The sequence below is a fragment of the Vulpes lagopus genome, chromosome 2, assembly GCF_018345385.1.
Source record: "Vulpes lagopus strain Blue_001 chromosome 2, ASM1834538v1, whole genome shotgun sequence".
Classification (NCBI taxonomy): Eukaryota; Metazoa; Chordata; class Mammalia; order Carnivora; family Canidae; genus Vulpes; species Vulpes lagopus.
The window spans coordinates 168816604-168838162 of NC_054825.1; the positions used below are offsets into that span (position 1 = coordinate 168816604).

General features: G+C 50.7%; 1 protein-coding gene across 4 annotated transcripts in view; it reads left to right on the top strand.

Annotated features, from left to right (window-relative positions):
* The window catches only part of POU2F2 (POU class 2 homeobox 2), a 34787-nt gene extending 15048 nt beyond the window's left edge, over window positions 1-19739 (top strand). Inside the window, exons 6-15 of one of the 4 annotated variants that reach the window (XM_041735673.1) lie at window positions 9979-10084; window positions 10173-10264; window positions 11671-11832; window positions 12027-12168; window positions 12257-12405; window positions 12526-12702; window positions 13992-14058; window positions 15288-15489; window positions 15622-15695; window positions 15949-19739. In XM_041735673.1, the coding sequence (XP_041591607.1) occupies window positions 9979-10084; window positions 10173-10264; window positions 11671-11832; window positions 12027-12168; window positions 12257-12405; window positions 12526-12702; window positions 13992-14058; window positions 15288-15489; window positions 15622-15695; window positions 15949-16280 (1503 nt within the window). In that variant the 3' untranslated portion in view covers window positions 16281-19739. The remainder of the gene's footprint in view (window positions 1-9978; window positions 10085-10172; window positions 10265-11670; window positions 11833-12026; window positions 12169-12256; window positions 12406-12525; window positions 12703-13991; window positions 14059-15287; window positions 15490-15621; window positions 15696-15948) is intronic. The other 3 variants (XM_041735684.1, XM_041735694.1, XM_041735700.1) reach the window with 3 other exon arrangements.
* Window positions 19740-21559: the final 1820 nt, after the last annotated feature.

Sequence of the window (21559 nt, forward strand, 5' to 3'; positions counted from 1 at the left end):
GGACCTAGTGACTACAGGGTCCCCAGAGAAGCCTACTGGATGTGGTGGGATTGGGGGAAAAGACAGATGACTTGTGTCTGAGGGAATCAGAGAAGGCTTCCTGGAGGAGGTGGTATCTGACCTGAGCTGGGACAAGTAGGAGTTTACCATACGAAGTGGAGAAAGCTGTTCCAGGCATGGAAGATAAAGTGAGAGTGCGGTGGGCTTGGGGGGTGGGGGGCAGGGAGGGACAGCAGTGGAAGACAGTGGGTTAGGAGGGGTGGCAACTGGACCAAACCCCACGCCAGGTAGCTGAAGAAGAAAAGGGGATATTTGGTTCAGATCCCTGAAGAGGCCCAGCCTGGAACGTGGGTCCCAGCCCCAGGGGTCTTTTATTTTCATTCTGAGGCAGGCAAAATGGGCCCTTTTAGACTTGGCAGCCACTGCGCCCAGGGAGATAAAACCCTCCCACTGGCCAGGGTTGAGTTGGTGTCCTCAACCCCTGAGAAGGTAGTGTCAGTTCACCCTGGACCATGTTACCTAAGAATCATGGAGGGCAAGTCCCCAAGAGAAAGAGGTGGGTCCTGTTGCTTGAAGAAGGGGCAGTGGGGGGCCAGGTCAGCCACACCTGGAGGTCCATCAGTGTACCCACAGGCCCTGGAGTCTAGGAGCTGGGCTGAGGGGTACCAGTCACTCCACAATGGTGGGATTGGGATTTGCTGTTGCTCATCTAGCCTGGCATTTTTTTCTTCCTGTTGGACAGGTCTCAGTTTTGTGGTGTTCTGCCCCAATTGCTGGGACTTTCTGGGCTCCATGTGGCAGGGCCAACTTTGGGGGAGAGGGATACATACAAGAGCCCATGTAGAGACAGGCTGCCTCTGCCCACACACCTCCCCCCCCCCCAAAATTTAGGGCTTCACTTCTAGTGAAGTGACTAGAGTAACAAAGTCATTTATTCGTTCATCCATTGAGCCCCTTGTATATGCCAGGTGCCCATTCATGGCCCCGAGGGGACAGCTGTGAACAAGGCATAGGTGGCTGCCCTTGAGAACCTCATGTTCTAGTGGGGAGACAGTAAACAAGTAAACAAACTAACAAAACAAGACTGTTTTAGAGTGAGTGCACTGCAGAAAATGAAACAGGCTGGTGTCATAGAAGGAGGTGGTCAGAAAAAGTATCACTGAGGAGCTGGCCTTTGAGAGCTGAGGCCTGAATAAGTCAGTGATGAAGAAGCCTAGGGAAGATTTTAGGAGATGGCAACAGCAAGTGCAAAGGTCCTGTGGTGAAAGGCAGCTTGACATCAGGGCACAAAGAAAAGTGGTATGGCCGGAGCACAGCAAGTGAGCAGGAGATAAGTAAGGGGTGAGGGGGAGGTAGGCAGGACCAGGTGGCGCAGGGCCTTCCAGGCCAGATCAAGGGGTTTAGAATGTATGCCAGTTATGATGGGAAGCTGTTGGGGGGTTGTTCAGCAGAGAAGTGGTATCCTTCCAACTTCCAGGTGGAGAATGGCCTGTGGGGGACTGGAGTAAGCAAGAGGCCCAGTGGGAAATCCTGGCAGACATCCAGGTGGGAGGTGAGGGTGATTGTGGGGGCCTGGGGTCCTATTTTATATGGATAGGATAGATCAAGATGACTCCTAGAATTTTGACTTTAGCAACCGGGATGGTGGTGAGCTGGTTTCCTGAGTTGGGGAAGACAGGGGAGGCACAGGGCGTTTGGGAGGGCAGGAGTAGGGAACCAGGCATTTCTCTGTGGGCATGGCAGGGGATAAAGAGTCTATTCACCATCCAAGTGGAGACATCAAATACACAGGCGGACATTTGAGGCTGAAGCTCAGTGGAGAGGCTGGGTGGGGACTGGCAGTTGTGAGTTGTCAGGCTGAGAACAGGGGCCCCTGCCCTTGAGAGCTTATGGCTGTGTGGGGCCACAGGAGGGGAGTGACATGAGTACAGGGGTAGTAAATGTTTGTGCAGGGGGAATATGTTGTGATTTTCCAAACTCCTTGCAGATACTAATATTACTCAGGCCTCAGAACAATCCAGTAGAGTCAGTCTTATCCCCATTTTGTAGATGAGAACACCAAGATCCTATGAGAGCTATGACTCAGTAGTCATGACTAACATTTATGCAGGATTTGAGTGAACAGAGACCAGGCTCAACATGCTATGTGTGTTGTTGTATTTAATTCCTATAACAGCCCCACGAGGTAAGAATTATTGAGGGGTCCCCCAAGGATATTGAGGCATTTACGGTAAGGGATGCCCATGTCTCCCCACACACACTGTGTGAGGGACAGCCAGGTGTCTGGCCGTCTCTAGGACACTGTGCACTATCACCCTATACAATTAAGGAGGCCAAGGCCCAGAAGAGGGCTGGCTTGCCCTGAGTCACACAGCAAGAAGCAAGCAACAGGCCCGAGGCTCAGACCTCCAAGATTCCCAGCTGGCAGAGACCCTGGCGCTCCTCTGACCACCCTCCCACCTGGTGAGGGAGCTCCCTACGCACAGATCTGGGCAAGTGGGGGTGCAGTTTTTCCCAGGTGGCTCCCAGGACAGGTGCCCTCTGCCTTCCCAGCTAGCCCCCCGACCCCACCAACGGGCAGCCTGACATGTCTCAGAGGGTCGGGAAGCCCGTCCTCATTCTGAACATAAGTGATGACAGTGTAGTTTACATGGTCCCCAGACACCCCCTTCCTGTCTTCCCCACTCTGGACTTAATTCTATACTGTCCATGTCTTGGAATGGGGTGTCCAGAACCAGTCGTAGTTTGCCATATCAGGGATGGCCAGTGTCACGCAGACACCATCCCAGTCTGGGTGGCTGCCAGAGCATGTGTGGGGGCCTGCGGGGTGGTGGTGGTGGGGAATCTGTCCTGTGCGCTGGAGTGAGGCGCTGCACCTGGTCCCAAGCGGCCACAGCAGGGGCCAGGCCTCCTCTAGTTCCTTTTAAAGGCTTTCTTTCCACCCCCCACCCCCACCCCCAGGTGGAAACAAGCCCAGATGGGAGAGTGGACAATTATACTCCGGCTCCCCCGAGTGTCATGTGAACTGAGTGTCAGTCTTTCTGCCCCACTGTGGCCAGGATCCCAGCTACTGCAAAATGGAGCCCCTCCGCTCTGAAACACCACCAATCAGTCCTCGGTTTTACTCATTCATTCATCGGAAATTCATTCATTGATTCATTCAATTCATTCACTAGTCGCCTGCTGGGTGCCTGCACTGGGGTGGGGTGATTGGAATACAGCAACTAACAAGAAATGGTCTCTTCCCTTCTCAGCTTTAGTGGGGTGTGCTAAGCCCTCTGGGCTAGTTTTTCTCACAGGTTAAGGACAGAGCAGATGATCCACTAAATATCCTGGCCGGGGGCCCTTCCCCAGTGTCTCCACTTCCTCTAACTTCTCTACCATCTTGACTTGGTCCTAACACGCCCCCAAGTGGCTTCAGATTGCTCGTTGCCTGTAGCCTATGGAGAAATGGGGCCTCCTACTGGTTAACCCCAGTCCTGAGCCAGCATAGCACCGGAATCTCCTTTCTCTCATTATGTAATTTCGTTAGTCAGCACACAGTTAGTGAACATCCACCATGCCCCGGCACCTTTTTGCATGGAGGATACAGTGAGAAATAAGGCAAACAAGTCTGTGCCCTCACAGAACTGGCACTTACTCATAGCTGATAATTGCAATGAAGAAAAGAAAGGGTATAATGTAATAGAGATTGAGAAGAGGAAGACTCCTCATCAGAGCGGAAGAGGAGGCCTCTCTCAGGAGGGGGCTTTTTATACAGACTTGAATGATGAGGCAGGGCCAGTCATGTGCAGATCAAGAAGAGGGAGGGCAACAGCATGTGCAAAGGCCCTGAAGTGGGGACCTTTTCTGGGTTCAGTAACAGGAAGAAGACCAGTGTGATTGGCTCCGAGTTAGGGAGTTTGGCCTGGTTGATGAGGAAGGCCAGGTCATGCAGGGCCATGGCAAGGAGCTGAATTGTGTTACAAATGTGATGGAAACTAGTGGAGGCTTTATGGTTAGATCAACATTTCAGAACAGGAACCCCCTGGAGGGGTCTGTGATAGAATTCAGGGGAGTCCGTGAACTTGGATGGGAAAAAAATATGTCTCAATTTTTACTATCCTCTAACTGAAAATGTTACATATCTTTCTATTATGAATATAGGCAACAGACCACAGTAGCATCAGTGGGACTTTGTCACAAATGGAATCACAGATATTTCTATACACAGAGACCTCAAAATATTGTTTTCACTCATCATTGCTTTGAAATTACAGTAGTAATCAGACATATTGCTTGATCTTATTATTTAATGTGCTAATAAAGAAACCCATAGATTGTTATCACAATTCAAGATGTTGGATAATTTTTTTCATATATAGTTGATTTCATAGGAAATTGTATCTATTTTACTCATTTTTTTTAAAACTCTGAGAAGGGGGCAGTAAGTTTTCAGAGCACAGAAATATTGAGAACTTTTTTGTTAGGGCTTGCAGATGTGTTGGATGGGATGGAGGGTATTGGGACTGACCTCTAAGTTTCTGGTCTCAGTGACAGTGAATGGGGGTGTGGTTGGGTTTTTCATTTGGACTTCTCACCATGAGACCCCCCTACAAACTGGGATGCACTTCCCCCACTCTTTTCCTCTCCCTGCTGATTCAGACAGAAATCTGCAGACACCTCTCTTTTAGGCTTCTGGGGAGGAAGGGGGATTTTCACTGAGAGTCACACTAGGGAGAGACAGTGGTTAACAGATATTTTAATTACCAAGCTAGTCAGAAGAACATTGGTAATAAGACTTTACTTCTGGCTTTATTCTTTGATTCAGGTCAGTGGGCATTTAATGAGGGCTGACCAGACTGTGTTGAGGGTTAGGGATACAAGAATAAGACATGGCCTCTACCCCCAAGAGTTACAGTATAGCAAGAGGAAAAATTGTACATAAACAAATGCACTGCATTGTGAGAAATGCAGTGTAGAGCAGGATGGGTTCAGTTTTGTGGAGCCTGATGTTTATACAATTTGCAGGTCCTTTTAGAGAAAAAGAAGACAAAATTATGGGATCAAAATTAGGTATGGGGACTTGGAAGAGTCCGTTATAAAGGGTGGGGGGCTGAATTCTAAGCTTTGCTCATGTTGTGGCCAGGCTTCATCTGGAAGGGACACCTCTATGTGAGTTATCAGGTGGAGGAGTCTCAGAAAAGGCAGAATGGACACAGTTTCGAAGGATAGAGTGTTGGGGCTTCAAATCCCTTAAGCAGCATTCTTAGATGGTTAGCAGCTAGAGTGAAGAAGTGAGAGGTCAGGAGCATCTGGGTACTCTGTCCACTTTCTGAGACACAGAGAGAAAGCAGAGGCCTTTGCAGTCAAAACACAAATAGCTGGAAAAACAGGGATGTTGGGCAGAAGTGACTGTTCAGTTGGGTAGGTGGGGGTGGGAATCTTTATCTATTTAGGCTAGGTAAATGTTCAAAACTCAAGAGATATGGAAGGATTTACAGTGTTGCTAGTTTCTGGTATAGTTTTCCAGGTATAGTCTATGCAAACCCAGGAAATACCTAGATATACTTTTTTATTTTTAATCTTTTAAAGATTTTATTTATTTATTGATGAGAGACACAGAGAGAGAGGCAGAGACATAAGCAGAAGGAGAAGCAGACTCCTGCAGGGATCCCAATGCAGGACTCGATCCCCTAACCCCAGGATCATATCCTGAGCTGAAGGCAGACACTCAACTGCTGAGCCACCCAGGCATCCCTAGATAGATATTTTTTTAATAGCACAAATAGCAGCACATTAGACCCACTGTTCTGTCTCTTGAGCTCTCCACTCAACAGGACATCTTAGAGATTGTTCCATATCAGGACACAAAGAGTGTCCTCATTCTTTTTGGTGAATGTATAGTATTCCATCATAAAGATCCACCCTAATTCGTTTACCCATTCCCCACTGCTGTGCATCCAGCTTGTTTCTACTCTTGCTAAAAACACTCCACACTGCTAGGAATATCGTTCCAGAGAGATCATTTTGCACAAGTGTGAATGTATCTCTAAGATAAATTCCTAGAAGTGAAATGGCTGTGTCAAAGGGTATATGCCTTTGTAATTCTGACACACATTGCCAAATTATCTTCTTAGCAGTGAGTGACATGCAAGACTGTTTTCCCCAGGGCAGTCCCAGTGGCGCAGTGGTTTAGTGCCACCTGCAGCCTGGGGTGTGATCCTGGAGACCTGGGATCGAGTCCCACGTCGGGCTCCCGGCATGGAGCCTGCTTCTCCCTCTGCCTGTGTCTCTGCCTCTCTTTCTCTCTCTGTGTCTCTATGAATAAATAAATAAAATCTTAAAAAAAAAAATCTTAAAAAAAAAAGACTGTTTTCCCCATATGCCCCAACAGAGGGTGTTCTGCACTACTGTCATCTTTGCCGATCAGATAGGTAAAAACAGTATCTCAGTGCAGTTATAGCTGTGTTTATCTTTTTGTGAATGAATCTGAATGTTTTTTAATTCAGAGCTGCTTGTATTTCTTTTGCTGGGCAGTTGCCAGACCTATGCTGGCCAGATTACTATTGGATTGTTAGGTTTTTTTCTTATTGATTTGTAATCACTCTTTATATGTTAAAGAAATGAACCCTTTGTGTCAGGTTGCTTATGTTTTTCCTCAGCTTGTTCATTTCCTGGGACATTAAATTGGTCTTTGGAATAAAGATAGCATTGGGAGGAATTGAGGGGCATGTATCATTGCCCTCAATTTCCTGGAAGGAAAAAGAATGTTACTCTAAGTAACATAACTTTCGATTGTACATAAAAGTTGCTAAGTAAATCATGCAGCATCAGTATTGGCTCAATCAACAAATATATGTGGAGCACTTACTGGGTACCAGATGCTATTCTAGATGCTGAGATTATAATAATGACCAAAACCATCAAGATCACACTGTTGTGGAGCTGACATATCAGTGACAGAGATGCACTGTGAAAGAGTAAACAGAAAGAGAGATACCTACCTTGAGATGGTGATAAGTCTTACAGAAGAGGTGAAATGGAGATAACAAAGGGAGGGGTGGTGGTGGCTGCTTTAGATTAGATGGTCAATGAGGGCATCTCTGAAGAAGTGATTCTTTTTTTTAAGAGAGAGAGCATGTGTATCTGGGTGGGGAGGCAGAGGGAGAGAGAATTTTTTTTTAAGGATTTATTTATTTATTTATTTATTTATTTTAGAGAGAATGAGCACAAGAGGGAGGAGCAGAGGGAGAGGGAGCTGGACATGGAGCCTGATGTGGGGCTCAATCTCATGACCCTGAGATTACCACCCTGAGATCATGACCTGAGCTGAAATCATGACCTGAGTGCATCAGATACTTAACTGACTGAGCCACCCAGACACCCCTGAAGAGGGGATTTTACATGAAGACCTGAGTGACAAGGGTCTAGGCAGGATAATAAGAACTAGAACTGCCTGGTAGAGGGAATAGCATGTGCAAAGGCCTGAGGTAGGAGTTGAGATCAGGAAGGTTTTGGGATCCCTGGGTGGCGCAGTGGTTTAGCGCCTGCCTTTGGCCCAGGGCGCGATCCTGGAGACCCGGGATCAAATCCCACATCGGGCTCCCAGTGCATGGAGCCTGCTTCTCCCTCGGCCTGAGTCTCTGCCTCTCTCTCTCTCTCTCTGTGTGTGTGTGACTATCATAAAAAAAAAAAAAAAAAAAAAAAAAATCTAAAAAAAAAAAAAAGAAAAAAGGAAGGTTTTGGTATAAAGGACTTTAGTGAGCAGGTGAGGGTGTTTTGATTGTATTATTGTGGCTATGAGAAACCTTAGAGTGTTTGTGGTGTGTGTGTGTGTGTGTGTGTGCACGCGTGTGTAGGGGGTTTTGCTTTTTCTTTCGGAAATGTTCAAACCTAAAAGTAGAGAGTATGATATAAGGAACTGCACATGCATTCACAGAGCTCAATAGATATCAACCTTTTGTCAATCCTGTTTCATCTGGGTATATGCTTCACTTTTTTGGTGGAAAGGCTGGATTATTTTTTCTTCTCCCTCTTTCCCTGCCTCATTTCCCTTAAAAAAAAAAAAAATCTTCTCAGGCAGCCCCAGTGGCGCAGCAGTTTAGGGCCGCCTGCAGCCCAGGGCGTGATCCTGGAGACCCTGGATGGAGTCCCATGTCAGGCTCTCTGTATGATGCCTGCTTCTCCCTCTGCCTGTGTCTCTGCCTCTCTCTCTCTCTCTCTCTCTCTATGAATAAATAAATAAAATCTTAAAAAAAAACTTTTCATTGAAGTATAACAAATACTGAAAAGTGCACAAATTATAAGTATACAGATCAATGACATTCACAAACTGAGCATACCCATGTAACTAGTACCCAGATCAAGAACTGAATATGGCCAGCCCCCCAGGAACCCCTGGGATGCATTCTAGCCTCTACCTCCCAAAATGCAAATGGAACCATATAGGATGTTCTCTATGGTGTCTAGCTTCTTCCATGTATCATGTTTGGGAAGTTTATTTTGCTCTGTGTCATTATGGATTGATTGTAGACTGCCCCTTCTCATTGCTGTAGCATTCTAGTGAATCAATTCACTTACCCATTCAATTCTTTTTTTTTTTTTAATTTTTATTTTATTATTTATGATAGTCACAGAGAGAGAGAGAGAGAGAGGCAGAGACACAGGCAGAGGGAGAAGCAGGCTCCATGCACCGGCAGCCCGACGTGGGATTCGATCCCAGGTTTCCAGGATCGCGCCCTGGGCCAAAGGCAGGCGCCAAACCGCTGCGCCACCCAGGGATCCCCCTTTTTTTTTTTTTTTTTTAAATTTTTAACCCATTCAATTCTTGATGGGTATTTGGGCTTTATTTAGGTTTTGCTTACTACAAATGGTTCTTTTTTTTTTTTTTTTTTTTTTTTTTTTTTTTTTTTTTTTACTACTACAAATGGTTCTGCTGTGAACATTCTGGTACATGTCTTTTGGTGAACACATGCACATACTTATGGTGGCTTATACCCAGGTGTGGAACCACTGGGTCATGAGGCAGGTGTATGTTTTCTAGAGCTGCTGTAACAACCAACCACAAACTGGCTGTCTTTTTTTTTTTTTTTTAAGATTTATTTTATTTTTTCATTCATGAGAGACAGACAGAGAGAGGCAGAGACACAGGCAGAGGGAGAAGCAGGCTCCCTGCAGGGAGCCTGATGTGGGACTCTATCCGTAATTCCATTCCGGGATCACACCTGAGCTGAAGGAGACGCTCAACTGCTGAGCCACCCAGGCGTCCCACAAGCTGACTCTCTTAACAGAAATTTATTATTTTACAGTTCTGGAGGTTACATGTCCAAAGCCAATGTGTTGGCAGGGTTGGCCATCTTCTCTTTAGGTAGTGCCTTCCCTCTGTACGCATTTGTCTGTGTGTCCAAATCCCCCCTTACTAAATGGACACTGGTCTTATTTGGATTAGGACCCATCCTAATGACTAATTTTAACCTGATCTTCTGAAAAGACCCTATATCCGAATAAGGCCACACTCTAGGGTTCTAAGGGTTAGGATTCCTACATATCTTTTGAGAGGAGGATGCAATTCAAGCCATAACAGTGCCAAAGAGCTTTCCAAAGTGGTTGAACAAATTTACTGTGCCAGAGTATTTTAAAGCTAATTCCAGCCTTGGTATCATTTGCCTTGAGGGTTTTAAAAGAAGGGAAGACTTGGTCTGATTTACATTTTTAAACGATACTATTTGTTCTGTGGGAATGTTAAGACAAGGCAAATATTTCTTCAAGAAAGGAAAGATAAATAAAGAGCGAGCCCTCCTGGGACAGCCCAGATAGTTGCTATGATAGCCCCAGGGTTGGGAGAAGCCTCTTAGGCGCCCTTAGCTCTGGACGTAATTCAGAGACCTTGCCCCATGCCTTACTGCCCGCCCTGGGGAACCCCTCAGGGCTCAAGCAATGCAGAAGGAGCTGGGCCAGGACTCAGGTTGTCTTTCTGTCCGTCCTCCTCCCTGCCAGGACATACAGCAGCTCCTCCAGCTTCAGCAGCTGGTGCTTGTACCGGGTCACCACCTCCAGCCACCTGCTCAGTTCCTGCTGCCACAGGCCCAGCAGAGTCAGCCAGGTAAGCCCCACCCCCATGGCCTCCCTGATGATGCCTCCACAAAACTCTCCCTCCCCCCTCACCCCGTGCATTCCTCTTGTCTCCCCAGGCCTGCTACCGACGCCAAATCTCTTCCAGCTACCTCAGCAAACCCAGGGAGCTCTTCTGACCTCCCAGCCCCGGGCCGGGCTGCCCACACAGGTGAGAATGTCCATAGAGTGAGTGTGCCAGGCTGGATGAATGGGGGTGGGAAGGTAAGGGTCTCCTCTCCCTTTGACCCTCCTCAGGACCACAAAGGCCAGGACAGGAGTTGGGGAGACCTGGGGTCCAGCCCTGCTCTGCCACAGATTTGTTGTAGGACCTTGGACAAGCTGTTCTCCCTGTCTGGTTCAGCTTCTTTCTCTATAGAACCAGGGGAGTCAGGCAGGCCAGTGGCTCTTAACCCTTTCAGACACATGGCTCCTTTGAGAATCTGAAGAAAGATTTAGATCTGACCCCCATTGCCCCCAAAAAATGCACACATGCATAAGCACACAAAAAACCTATAAATTATGGCTTGGCCTTTCTTTCAGTTTCCTGACTGGGTTCTAGATTTTAATAATAATCTTTCGTGATTCTTTACAGATTTCAACATTCCCTCCTACCCACTTATTTTTAACAGCCCTTTCAAAAATAGATGCACTATTTCAGAAAACCCAAAAAATTTAGCGACTAATATGGGTCTGAGCTGAATTCTGATATTCAAAATGCTTGGAAAACCAAGTTGTTTTTGTAATGTGAAACCAGAAGTCATTTGGCTGCAAAACTTGTCTTGACCTAAGGCAAGGAGTATGACTTTCCTTTCTCCCTCTGTGTGATATTTGTGCTTTTCTGAGAGTTGTTAATATGTTCAATTATGGGGTCATGTCTTGACCCTGATGGGGGGAGTCATGTTATTTATACATGCCCCATGTAGGCTTTCTAAAATCTACAAAATTTCTGAATTCCAAAACACATCTGGCCCTAGCATTTGGATAATGGATCAAGGACTTGCGTGACCAACGTGGCTGCACTCACCACCTGTTTCAGATATTTTTAGGGAAATGAAGCATTCTAGAGAGAGTGGTTCATTCTTTGTAAATCCCCGGTCACCCTCCCCATCTACTTTTAAAAATATTTTCACTTTATTTGCAACCTTTAAACAGATTCTCCTATCAATGCCATGGGGTGGGCAGAGCAGCCATGATTGCTTCCATTCTGCAGGGGGGGAAACCGAGGCCCAGGGAGATTAAGAAATTTGTCTAAATTTCCCAGCAATTCGGTAGCAGAGCCAGTCATTGATTCCCTGACCGAGAGAACGATAAAACCATGGCCCCCAGTTCCAGGGAAAAAAGTCCTTGGTTGAAAGGAGCTGGCTGCTCCTTCTGGGAGTTTGCAGGCTGGGAGGGAATGTGCAGAGAGAGAGTTCCGGGCAGTGAGCGCGCATCAGCCTCCTGGGGACAGGTACAGAAGACTGCAGAAAGACACGGGACCGCTGGGAGGGAAGGGGAAGGAGGAGTGCGTAGCCATCGCTGAGCCCCGTCCTGGTGCTCGGTCCTGCATCCCACCCCCCCTGCCCACCCTACCAGGCCGTGACCCGCCCCACGCTGCCCGACCCGCACCTCTCGCACCCGCAGCCTCCCAAATGCTTGGAGCCACCATCCCACCCCGAGGAGCCCAGTGACCTAGAGGAGCTGGAGCAGTTCGCCCGCACCTTCAAGCAACGCCGCATCAAGCTGGGCTTCACACAGGTCTGGGGCCACCCAGCAGCACGGGCCGCGGGCATGAGGGTGACCTGGCCTAGCCAGGTGGTGGGCGGGGCGCGGCCGCAGTGGGGGGTGGGGGTGGGCGGGGCCAGGGGTGTGGCTAGCCGGTGCACCCGGGTGAGCCCGGCACCAAAAGGCAGGGCCTGACCGCTGACCCCATTCCCACCCCACTGGACCAGGGTGACGTGGGCCTGGCCATGGGCAAGCTCTACGGCAACGACTTTAGCCAGACGACCATCTCCCGTTTCGAGGCCCTCAACCTGAGCTTCAAGAACATGTGCAAACTCAAGCCCCTCCTGGAGAAGTGGCTCAATGACGCAGGTGAGACCGGCCTGGGGCTCCCACGGCGGAAGGAGGGTGGTGGGCCCGGGAGGCGCCCTCTCATGCCCCCGTCTCCTCCTGGGCACAGAGACTATGTCTGTGGACTCAAGCCTGCCCAGCCCCAACCAGCTGAGCAGCCCCAGCCTGGGCTTCGACGGACTCCCCGGCCGGAGACGCAAGAAGAGGACCAGCATCGAGACAAACGTCCGCTTCGCCTTAGAGAAGAGTTTTCTAGCGGTGAGGCCGCGGCTTCCTGGGCAGCCCTGGCTTCCTGGGCAGCCCTGACGGGGGGGGGGGGGGGGGGGGGGGGGGGGGGCGTTAGTGTGGACCTGGGGTTCACCACCCCTCTGCCCACAGAACCAGAAGCCTACCTCAGAGGAGATCCTGCTGATCGCAGAGCAGCTGCACATGGAGAAGGAAGTGATCCGCGTCTGGTTCTGCAACCGGCGCCAGAAGGAAAAACGCATCAACCCCTGCAGCGCAGCCCCCATGTTGCCCAGCCCCGGGAAACCGGCGAGCTACAGCCCCCATCTGGTACCAGGAACCCCTCTGAGGGGTGGGGGGGGCATAAAGCTATGGCAACACCATGCCCGTAGGCAGCCATGTCTATGAAGAAGCACAGCCTCCTGGGTTGTTCACAGTGCCTAGCACTGAGGCAGGGAGACTCACCGGTGGGGACAGGCTGTCATATGGGTGGAGCACAGTCACACAAGGACACAGTTTCCAGGGAACTATAGTCTTATGTGGGGGATTCAAGCACACACAGAGACACACCAACAGAGCCAAAAATAGTTGTCACAGGGCAGGGCCACACAGGGATGGATCCCAGGTAGGAGATGGAGGTACTGTCCCCCCCCACCCCCCCACACACACAAGGTTCACAGCCACACACACAGATGCAGGCAGGGACAGCATTACGTCCCTGGTTGTACATTCAGGTTCACAGCTACACACAAGCCCACTCAGGATCAGACACACTGGGACACCCCTTTATTGCATCTCTCGTGCAAAAGGCTGTGACGCTGCAGAGAGGAGCCCCCCACCCCCACCCCTGGTATGGAGGAAGAAGAGACCATCTGAACTGAGTCATAAAGGATGAGGGATAGCCAGCCACTTGTAGTATAGGCAAAGGGACTGCTGTGTGCAATGGTCTAGAAGCCCGAGTGTGCTGAGACCAAACTGAGGAACTCCAGTGCATTTTAATGTGGGTGGAGCAGGAATACATATGTATAGGGGGTGGGCAGGGGCCAGATTCTCAAGTAACATGCTGAGGAGCTTGAACGTGACCATGGGCAGTGAGGAGCTAAGGAGGAGTTTTGAGCTGGGGAGGGACAGGGTTCCATTACATGAGGCTTCTGGAGCTGATGGAAGGATGAGACTGGAGGCAGGGAGGCCAAGGAGGCTGGTGGGGGTGGTCCCAGAAAGTCAAGCAATATGACATCCCACCACTCTGATGCAGAGCTATCCCTTATCATCATAACACCCATCCCCCACCCTCATCCCCACCCCCCGCGCAGACACACACACATACACACACATGCTCACGCACACTTTAAACCTGCAACTGGATGGTGTCAGAAGAAAGGTAGGGGAACATTGTCAACTGGGAGTTATTTCTTCCCACCTGTGGCTTGAGATCACTTTGGGTAAATGTCAAGATAGATATGGTGGAAAGAACCATAGCATAATACAAGCATAGCATTGTGCCCAAAGCCCCTTCTCCCCCCAGCTTTGGGACAGATGACTGGGGCTTTTACCCACAGAGAGTGTCATGGGAGCTGCTGGGAAATGGCCTCACCATGCCTTCTTTTCTCTTTCCCCAGGTCACACCCCAAGGGGGTGCCGGGACCTTGCCATTGTCCCAAGCTTCCAGCAGTCTGAGCACAACAGGTCAGGGAGGGCAAGAGCCTGTGAGGGGGTATTGGGAGGACACAGTACAGGCCCGAGGTTCTCTAGTAGCTCAGGGCATCTGTGGGCCTCAAGGCTGAGCCTGGGGATGAGGGAGGCAGGGGTCACAGAGGGGAAAGGGCAGCCTCATCCCTTCCTGCTAGAGCAGCTCGGCTCTCATCTGCTTTATGATTTCATATGAGAAAAACATGGGCTTGCTAAACATTGATGTACTCAGGTTCTGTTCCTGGCTTTTATAAACTGTGAACTCTAGAAGTGACTTTACCTCTCTGAGCCTCAGTTTTTATAAAATCTTTGTGAACATATAATACACAGAAAAGCTATATACAGGAATATATACATACAAGAGTGTGTATGTCTGTGTACATACAGACCAAACCCCCTTGGCCCCCCTCCTGGGACAGGCATGTTTAACACCATATACAAGAATAATAGAAAACTGGAGTCTGGCTGGCTCAGTCGGTGGACTATGCAGTTCCTGATCTTGGGGTTGTGAGTTCGAGCCCTACATAAGGTATAGAGATAACTTAAATAAATAAACATAAAAAAAAAGAATAGAAAACAAACATCATATTGATTTTTCTCACATTAAGAGTTATTAAGTGGAAGTTTATAAAGTAATAAGGGTGTGCCTGGCACTATCTAAACTCATTTGAAATGAGAATATTGATGACTCATTTTATCCTCACAACCACTTTATGAAATAGGTTCTGTTATTATACCTTTTTTCCAGATTAGGGAACTGAAGACCAGAGAGGTGAAGGCACTTGCCCAAGGTCACAGATGGGACTGAACAGCCAGGAAATTGCTGCCCTGGCTGTCTGGCCCAAGTGTGGGCTCTGAGCCCTGTCCACCTTGGCGGGCACAGCCGCAACCCCCTGCCTGGCTCCTAGAGGGAGCCATGGGGCATAGTCTTCTGGGCGCCCGGAGCAGGGGTTCAGGGCAAGGTTCGTGCTGTGTGTGAGCACACCCGGGCACTCGGGCACAGGGCATGGCTCAGTGAGTGGCAACTGCTCTTACTGCGATTATCGTGATCGCTGTCACCGAGGCTGTGGGAAGAGCGGGTGGGAGGCCTAAGTCTGTTCCTCCAGAGAAGATGCTGCAGGGCACGAGCTGGGGGGGAAGGTGAGCCCAGTCCACACTGACACCGGGTTCCTCGGTGGAGGACAAGTGAAAGCTGAAGTCTCTATCTTTCTATCTCTCTCTGGCAGTTACTACCTTATCCTCAGCTGTGGGGACGCTCCACCCCAGCCGGACAGCCGGAGGGGGTGGGGGCGGGGGCGGGGCCGCGCCCCCCCTCAATTCCATCCCCTCTGTCACTCCCCCACCCCCGGCCACCACCAACAGCACAAATCCCAGCCCTCAAGGCAGCCACTCGGCCATCGGCTTGTCGGGCCTGAACCCCAGCACGGGGTAAGTGGACACCTGCAGTTAGGGAGGCTGTGGGGAGAGAAGCAGGGTCGCTGCTGCTTCCTGGGTGGGAGCTGTGCCCCAGTTCTGCTGCCAGCAGGTCCCCTGCTAACGCCTCTGCTTTGCCTCTTGCAGAAGCACAATGGTGGGGTTGAGCTCCGGGCTGAGTCCAGCCCTCATGAGCAACAACCCTTTGGCCACTATCCAAGGTGCGTGCTGCCTCATGTCACTCCCATCGCCACCAGCCTGGCCCCCTGGGGCCTCGAGCCCCCCTCATTGCTGCTCCAGCCATGCCATCCTGCCCCCGCTCACTGCATTGCTCGCCTCTTCATACCCATCTCACCTGTGGGGAAGGTGTGAGGGCTGCTGATGGGGGTCAGTGGGACAGATGGGAAGACAGGGGGCACTGCGGGCAGGATGCTGGAAGGTGCCCCCAGCCCAGCCTCTCTCTCTCCCCACCAGCCCTGGCCTCTGGTGGAACCCTGCCCCTTACCAGCCTTGACGGCAGCGGGAACCTGGTGCTGGGGGCGGCCGGCGCGGCCCCAGGGAGCCCTGGCCTGGTGACCTCGCCACTCTTCTTGAACCACGCTGGGCTGCCCCTGCTCAGTGCCCCACCTGGCGTGGGCTTGGTCTCCGCAGCCGCTGCGGCCGTGGCGGCCTCCATCTCCAGCAAGTCTCCGGGCCTCTCCTCGTCCTCCTCGTCGTCCTCGTCCTCATCCTCCACTTGCAGTGAGGCGGCAGCACAGACCCCTGGAGGCTCCGGGGGGCCCGAGGCAGGGTCTAAGCCTGAGTGAGGGCCCACCTTGCCTCCCCTCCTACTCCTCTGACCCCCACCTCAGTCCCCCGCCTGGGAAGAGGGCGAGGAGGCCAGCAGTGGTGGCGCAGAGGGTCCTTGGAGCCGGAGTGACAAGGAAGGAAAGACCAAAAAAACAAAACAAACCCAACTAACCAAAAAAAACAAACAAACAAAAAGAGAGAAAGAAAGAAAATGAAAGAAAACAACCAACAAAAAGAAACCAAAAATAATCACAACAGAAACCAGCTGCCCCAAAGGAACCAGAGGTGAAAAACAAAAACCAAAATCAAAAAAAATCCCCCACAAAACCAAACCAAAAACCAGTTGCGAGCCAGACCTCAGTGTGCTCACCCTCACCGCTATGACACCAAATAAGAACCCCAGCCAGGGGCAGAGAAGCCTCGGAAGGGCGGACCTCTCGCCGAGCCCCTAGCTGGGGGGCCAACCCCCAACCTGGTCTCCCCCAGTGGGGGCCAGAGAAGGCAAGAGAATGTGCCAGCCTCCAGCCCCAGCCCCTAGCCCTGGGCCAGCAAAGACAGGGCACAGCAGCCTGGGGCCAACGGGGTGGGCTCAGAACCACCCGCCAAATGTTCTTTTCCAGAAGTTGAAAGAGAAGGGGCGTGAACAACCTTACACCAAATATTCAGTAGCTTCATCCAAAGGATGTACAGAATTTTTAGCGTTGCGCTCAACAGAATGTGTCCCTACCATGTGTCCCCCTCTCCCTTGGCCCCCAGCTCTCCCTACTTGGGCAGGGGGGTCTCGCTTTAACCTCCTCCCTCCCCCAGCCAGGGGAGAGTGCAGGGGCAGGCCTGGGATGACTTTTCACCCCTTGTACCTCCCCCTTTTCCCTCTGAAGGGTGGGCTAGGCCGTTTTGAAAAGTTCTAGCTCTCACACGTTCGTTCCCCCCTCAACCCCGTCACCCTCTTCTGCTCTGGAATCCACTCCCTTCCCCAGCCCAGGGGAAGGTGGAAGCTTCGGGCAAGAGGGATGAGGTGAGGGCATTCAAGTTGTCTTTTTTCCCATTCTCGTCTGTCAGTTTCCCTGAAAAAAAAATTCATATTCCAGTGCCTATCCGTGGGATCTTTCACGTTCTTTGACATTGACCAGAAACCAAAAAGAGAACTCACCTCGCTCTTCCCACCCTGTGCCCCTGATACTGGCAGATGCCTCTTCCCCCTCCCCACCCCACACACATGTACACACGCACGCACCCCAGTGGTGGGGTTCCTCGAGGTGATATCCCCATCAGGGTCCATGTGGCGGGGACAGTGCCATGACCTGTGGTCCCCATCCGAGAGGGCACTGTGGTGGCCACCACTCCCACGAGACCTCCCTTGAGTCTTGGCTGGACCCCGTGTTTGCCCAGCCCTGGACACATCTCAACAGACAGAGGAGAGACGCCGCTGGGAGCCACTTTGCCCTCCTGCTATTGTGGAGGCCAACAAAGTTTTGAACCAAAAAAAAAAAAAACAAAAAAACAAAAACAAAAAACCAAACAAACAATAAATTAAAACTAGAAAAAAGAATTTATAGATATATATATATTTAAGGGAAAGAAGACGAGGACTCTTCAAGAATAAGAAGGAGCCGCGAGGTGGAGCCAAGCCCCTGTGCCAGTGGTCTAGGCCCTTGGTCCTCAAGGCGGATGGAAGGACAGACGCTTCTTTCTCTTCACAAATACCTCATGGACGTCGTCTTCGGGAAAGCCGGAGGGGGAGGCTGGGGCAGGGCCTGTCCCTCAGCCAGGGCGGATGGAAGCGGGTGGGCAGGGCTGAGAGAGGGGGTCAGGGACAGGGGTTAAGAGCCCCCTGCTCCCTGCCCCCCAATCCACTGAAAAAGCTTTAAAACAAAAACAAAACAAAACAAAACAGGAAAAAAAGGAATAAGAAAGCAAAAAGAATGGATGAAGGAAAACGAACAAACTTTCGGGTGGTTTGATTCCTCTCATTTCTTTTTCTGTTCTTTCCAGTCTGTTCTCTCTCTGTTTCTGCCTCTCCCTCTTCTTGGCTCTTCTCTCACCTCTCTCAGTCTCCAGTCTTTCTGTGTCTCTCCTCAAACCAAAGTGTTGCTGTGAAGGACGAGAGCCATTGAAATCAGAGGCCTGACCCCTGCTGGGCGGAGCAGCCGGGAGCCCCCCTGGAAGCCCCCCCTGGGAGCCTGGGAACCGGCTGGACACTCCGAGGAGAGGCAGCCGCCTGCCCTGGGCCCCAAGGTCTCAGCGTTCTCTCTTTCTTTCTTGTCTCCCTTCTCCCACCCGGGGAAATGAAACTGTTGGGCTGGGCCACGGAGACAGCAGAGACTGGGTTGTTTTGGGGGTCTCGGGGTGCCTTGTCTGGGCAGTGGTGGAGTGGCTGCCTCTCCCATCCTGGCACCAATGGGGCCTGGCCTGCCGTCGACCCATCCTCGCCAGAATGTAAGCATCTCCGCTGAACCGACTCCCTGCCCTTACCCTACCTCTGAGTTTGTCCATTTTTATTTCCGAAGAGAAGGGATTGGCAAGAGGGCCTGGGCCCCAGCCCAAGGGTGGCGAGGGGGCCAAGGGCTCCTGAACAGATAGAAAGGACTTTTGAGCAGAGCAAAGTGAAAGGAATTACGACCAAAACCCCTCCGAGAAGACAGGCAGCATGGAAGGCATGGTGGAGATGACTAAAAACTATGATTCTAGACCAAAAAACAAAACACAACAAAAAAACTACAAAAAAACAAAACAAAAAAAAACAAAAAAAAAACAAAAAAAGCCAAAAAACCCCCACAAAAAAAAAAAAAAAAAAAAAAAAAAAAAAAAAAAAAAAAAGAAAGAAAAAAAGGAAAGAAAATCCAGGACTCACCACCACCCACTTCGTCCTGCTTCCTCCCCATCAAGTCCTGCCACTGGGGACCTCTCCTGCACCCCTGGTGTTGGGGGAGCAGGGCAGAGAGGAGCGGAGGAAGCAGGGGCAGGGATGGGGCCGATGCCCTGACACTGGTGGAGGGACCCCCCCCCTTGCAGCCTGGGGGGTGAGGGGGACCCTCCCCATCTGACCCCCATAACTGGGAAAAGAAAACAAGAAAAAAATTTCCTGGGAGGGGAAAAATAACCAAATCCCAAGCTTTAACTACAGCTGTGAAACCAAATATTGGGAAGGGGGTGGGAGGGAGGGAGGGGCAGTGTGCCCCAGGTCTCCCCCCTGGGCCCCCCTCCCCCGAGGACTCGAGATAAGGCACCAAATACCTCATAGAACTTTAATGTTAAAAAAAAAAAGGAAACCAAATATCGTTGGCTGGGGGCCAGCCAGGGCAAGGGGCTAGGGGGCTGGAGGGAGCCAGGGTTGGGGAGGTGATGGGGGAATCCATGCCCCCCACCCCGCTCTGCCCCTTCCACTCCAGTACCCCCTGTCTCGACTCCGGGAAACAAAACTATCTCATCGTTTTTATTTTGTGGTCTGTACAGAGCCTGTGTCCGTGTGTCTGTGTGTGAGAGAGAGAGTTGGGGGGGGGGCTAGGGGACTTTATGTGGGGGATGGGGAGGGAGACCCCAAGCCAGGCTCTGGGCTAGGTGAGATGTCTGAGGTGGGGGGGGGCAGCGGCCTGGTCTAGGAAGAGAGGAAGATGAGTGCATTGGAGAAAGGGGGAGCCTTCTGAATTTCTCTTCTCCCTGACCCTGACCTCCTACTTGAGGGAGGGACAGAGAATGAATGGGTCTGCCCTAATGGTGGGCCTTTTGTGCCAAAAAAAAAAAAAAAAAAAAAATGCCAGTAAGGAAAACACCTCTCTGTTCTCTTCTGGGAGGGTGGGGGCTGGAAGTGGGAAGGAGGGGCTAGGGGGTATCAGTAGGGGTGGGTGGAGATGGGGAACCCAAGCCCTGGAGGAGTTAGGGCTAGTAAGATCAGGACAGGAGGGAGGAAGGGTATTAGTTCCCCCCTGCATATCTCCTCCCTGGGGAAGGCCAAGAGAGGGTCTCCAAGCCCCACACCCTGGGTGGACAGGGTAAGGGTGATGACCTCTTGACCCAACTAATTTCCTTGCCCACCCAAATCCCAGGGTGCCTCTCTCTCCCTTTAGCCCAGGGTAGAGGGAACTGAGTGAGAGAGAGAGAGTGAGACCGTCTGAGCAAGACTGAGACACGCGGGCCCCCACTGGCCTCCGAGTGGGAAAGGCAAGTGCTGGGAAAGGCAAGTGCGAGAGATAAAGGCCTCCAAGAGAAAAAAGAAACAAACCAAAGATTTAACCATTAAAAAAAAAAAAAAAAACCCACAGACAACTCCGCTACCTTTTTATACGTTGGAAAAAAAAGTGAAAAAAATTAAAAAATAAAAATTAAAAAAAAATACACAAAAACTCCAAGCCGCAGTTCCTGTGTGCGGTTTGAACTTTGACCTCAGCAGTCTCCAAAGCAAGATGACGATGACAAAGGCGAAAAAGAAGAAAAAAATTATGTATATTTTTAAGTATTTGTCCTTGAAATGTTAGCTCCTTGTTAAACAAACACAAAAAGGAGAGAAAAAAATCTAAAGAGAAGTGTTGCTGGGACGGAGACAACTATTTACTATGTCTGTGACCCCTCCCCCTTCTGCCTCCCTTTCCTCTCCTCAATCCCTGCTGCCCGTCCCCCAGCCTGTCCTCCAAGCCCAGGGGCTCAGTATTAATTTATTTGCATAATTGCAGGGTGACTGGGGGCCTCTCTCCGCAGGTAGAGAGGGCCTTTGGATCACTGTGGGGTGGAGAAGGGGCAAGGAGTCTTTGGGGGAAAAGCAGGGGCCTCTCTGCTAGCTCCTTTCTGGCTTCTTAACCCACTGCTGCCACCAGCACCTCCCAAATCCAAGCCTGCACTGAGGCAAGGTGACTACCCATCTGGTAAAGATCGGAGTGGCTCGGCCCTTTCTGGAGTGGGTGTCTCTCACCTGCTCATTCAGATGACCAGGTTGGGATGGGGATGGGAAGAGGTGGCAAGTAGCGGGCAAGGAAGACCACGAAGTGGCTTCCAGGAAATTGAGTGGGCCCAGAGGAGACCTGCCTTTGGTCCGTTCTCAGCAAGTGAGCCCCACTTTCAGTTCTGTCTGAACCCCTGTGTTGGTAGCCCCTCCCTTCCCATCCTGTACCCCCCTCCCTGTCTCTTCTCGTGGTAGCGGGTTAGCGTTTCAGTGTTCTTAACTCCAATCTGCTTGTTCATTGTACAATGTGCTTCTTTTAAGGCCCCATTTTTGTAACTTGAGTGTGTCATTCATCTGAACAACATCAAAAAATAAAAAAGTAAAAACTGTACAGAGAGAAATGCTGCCCTGCTCTCCTGTGGT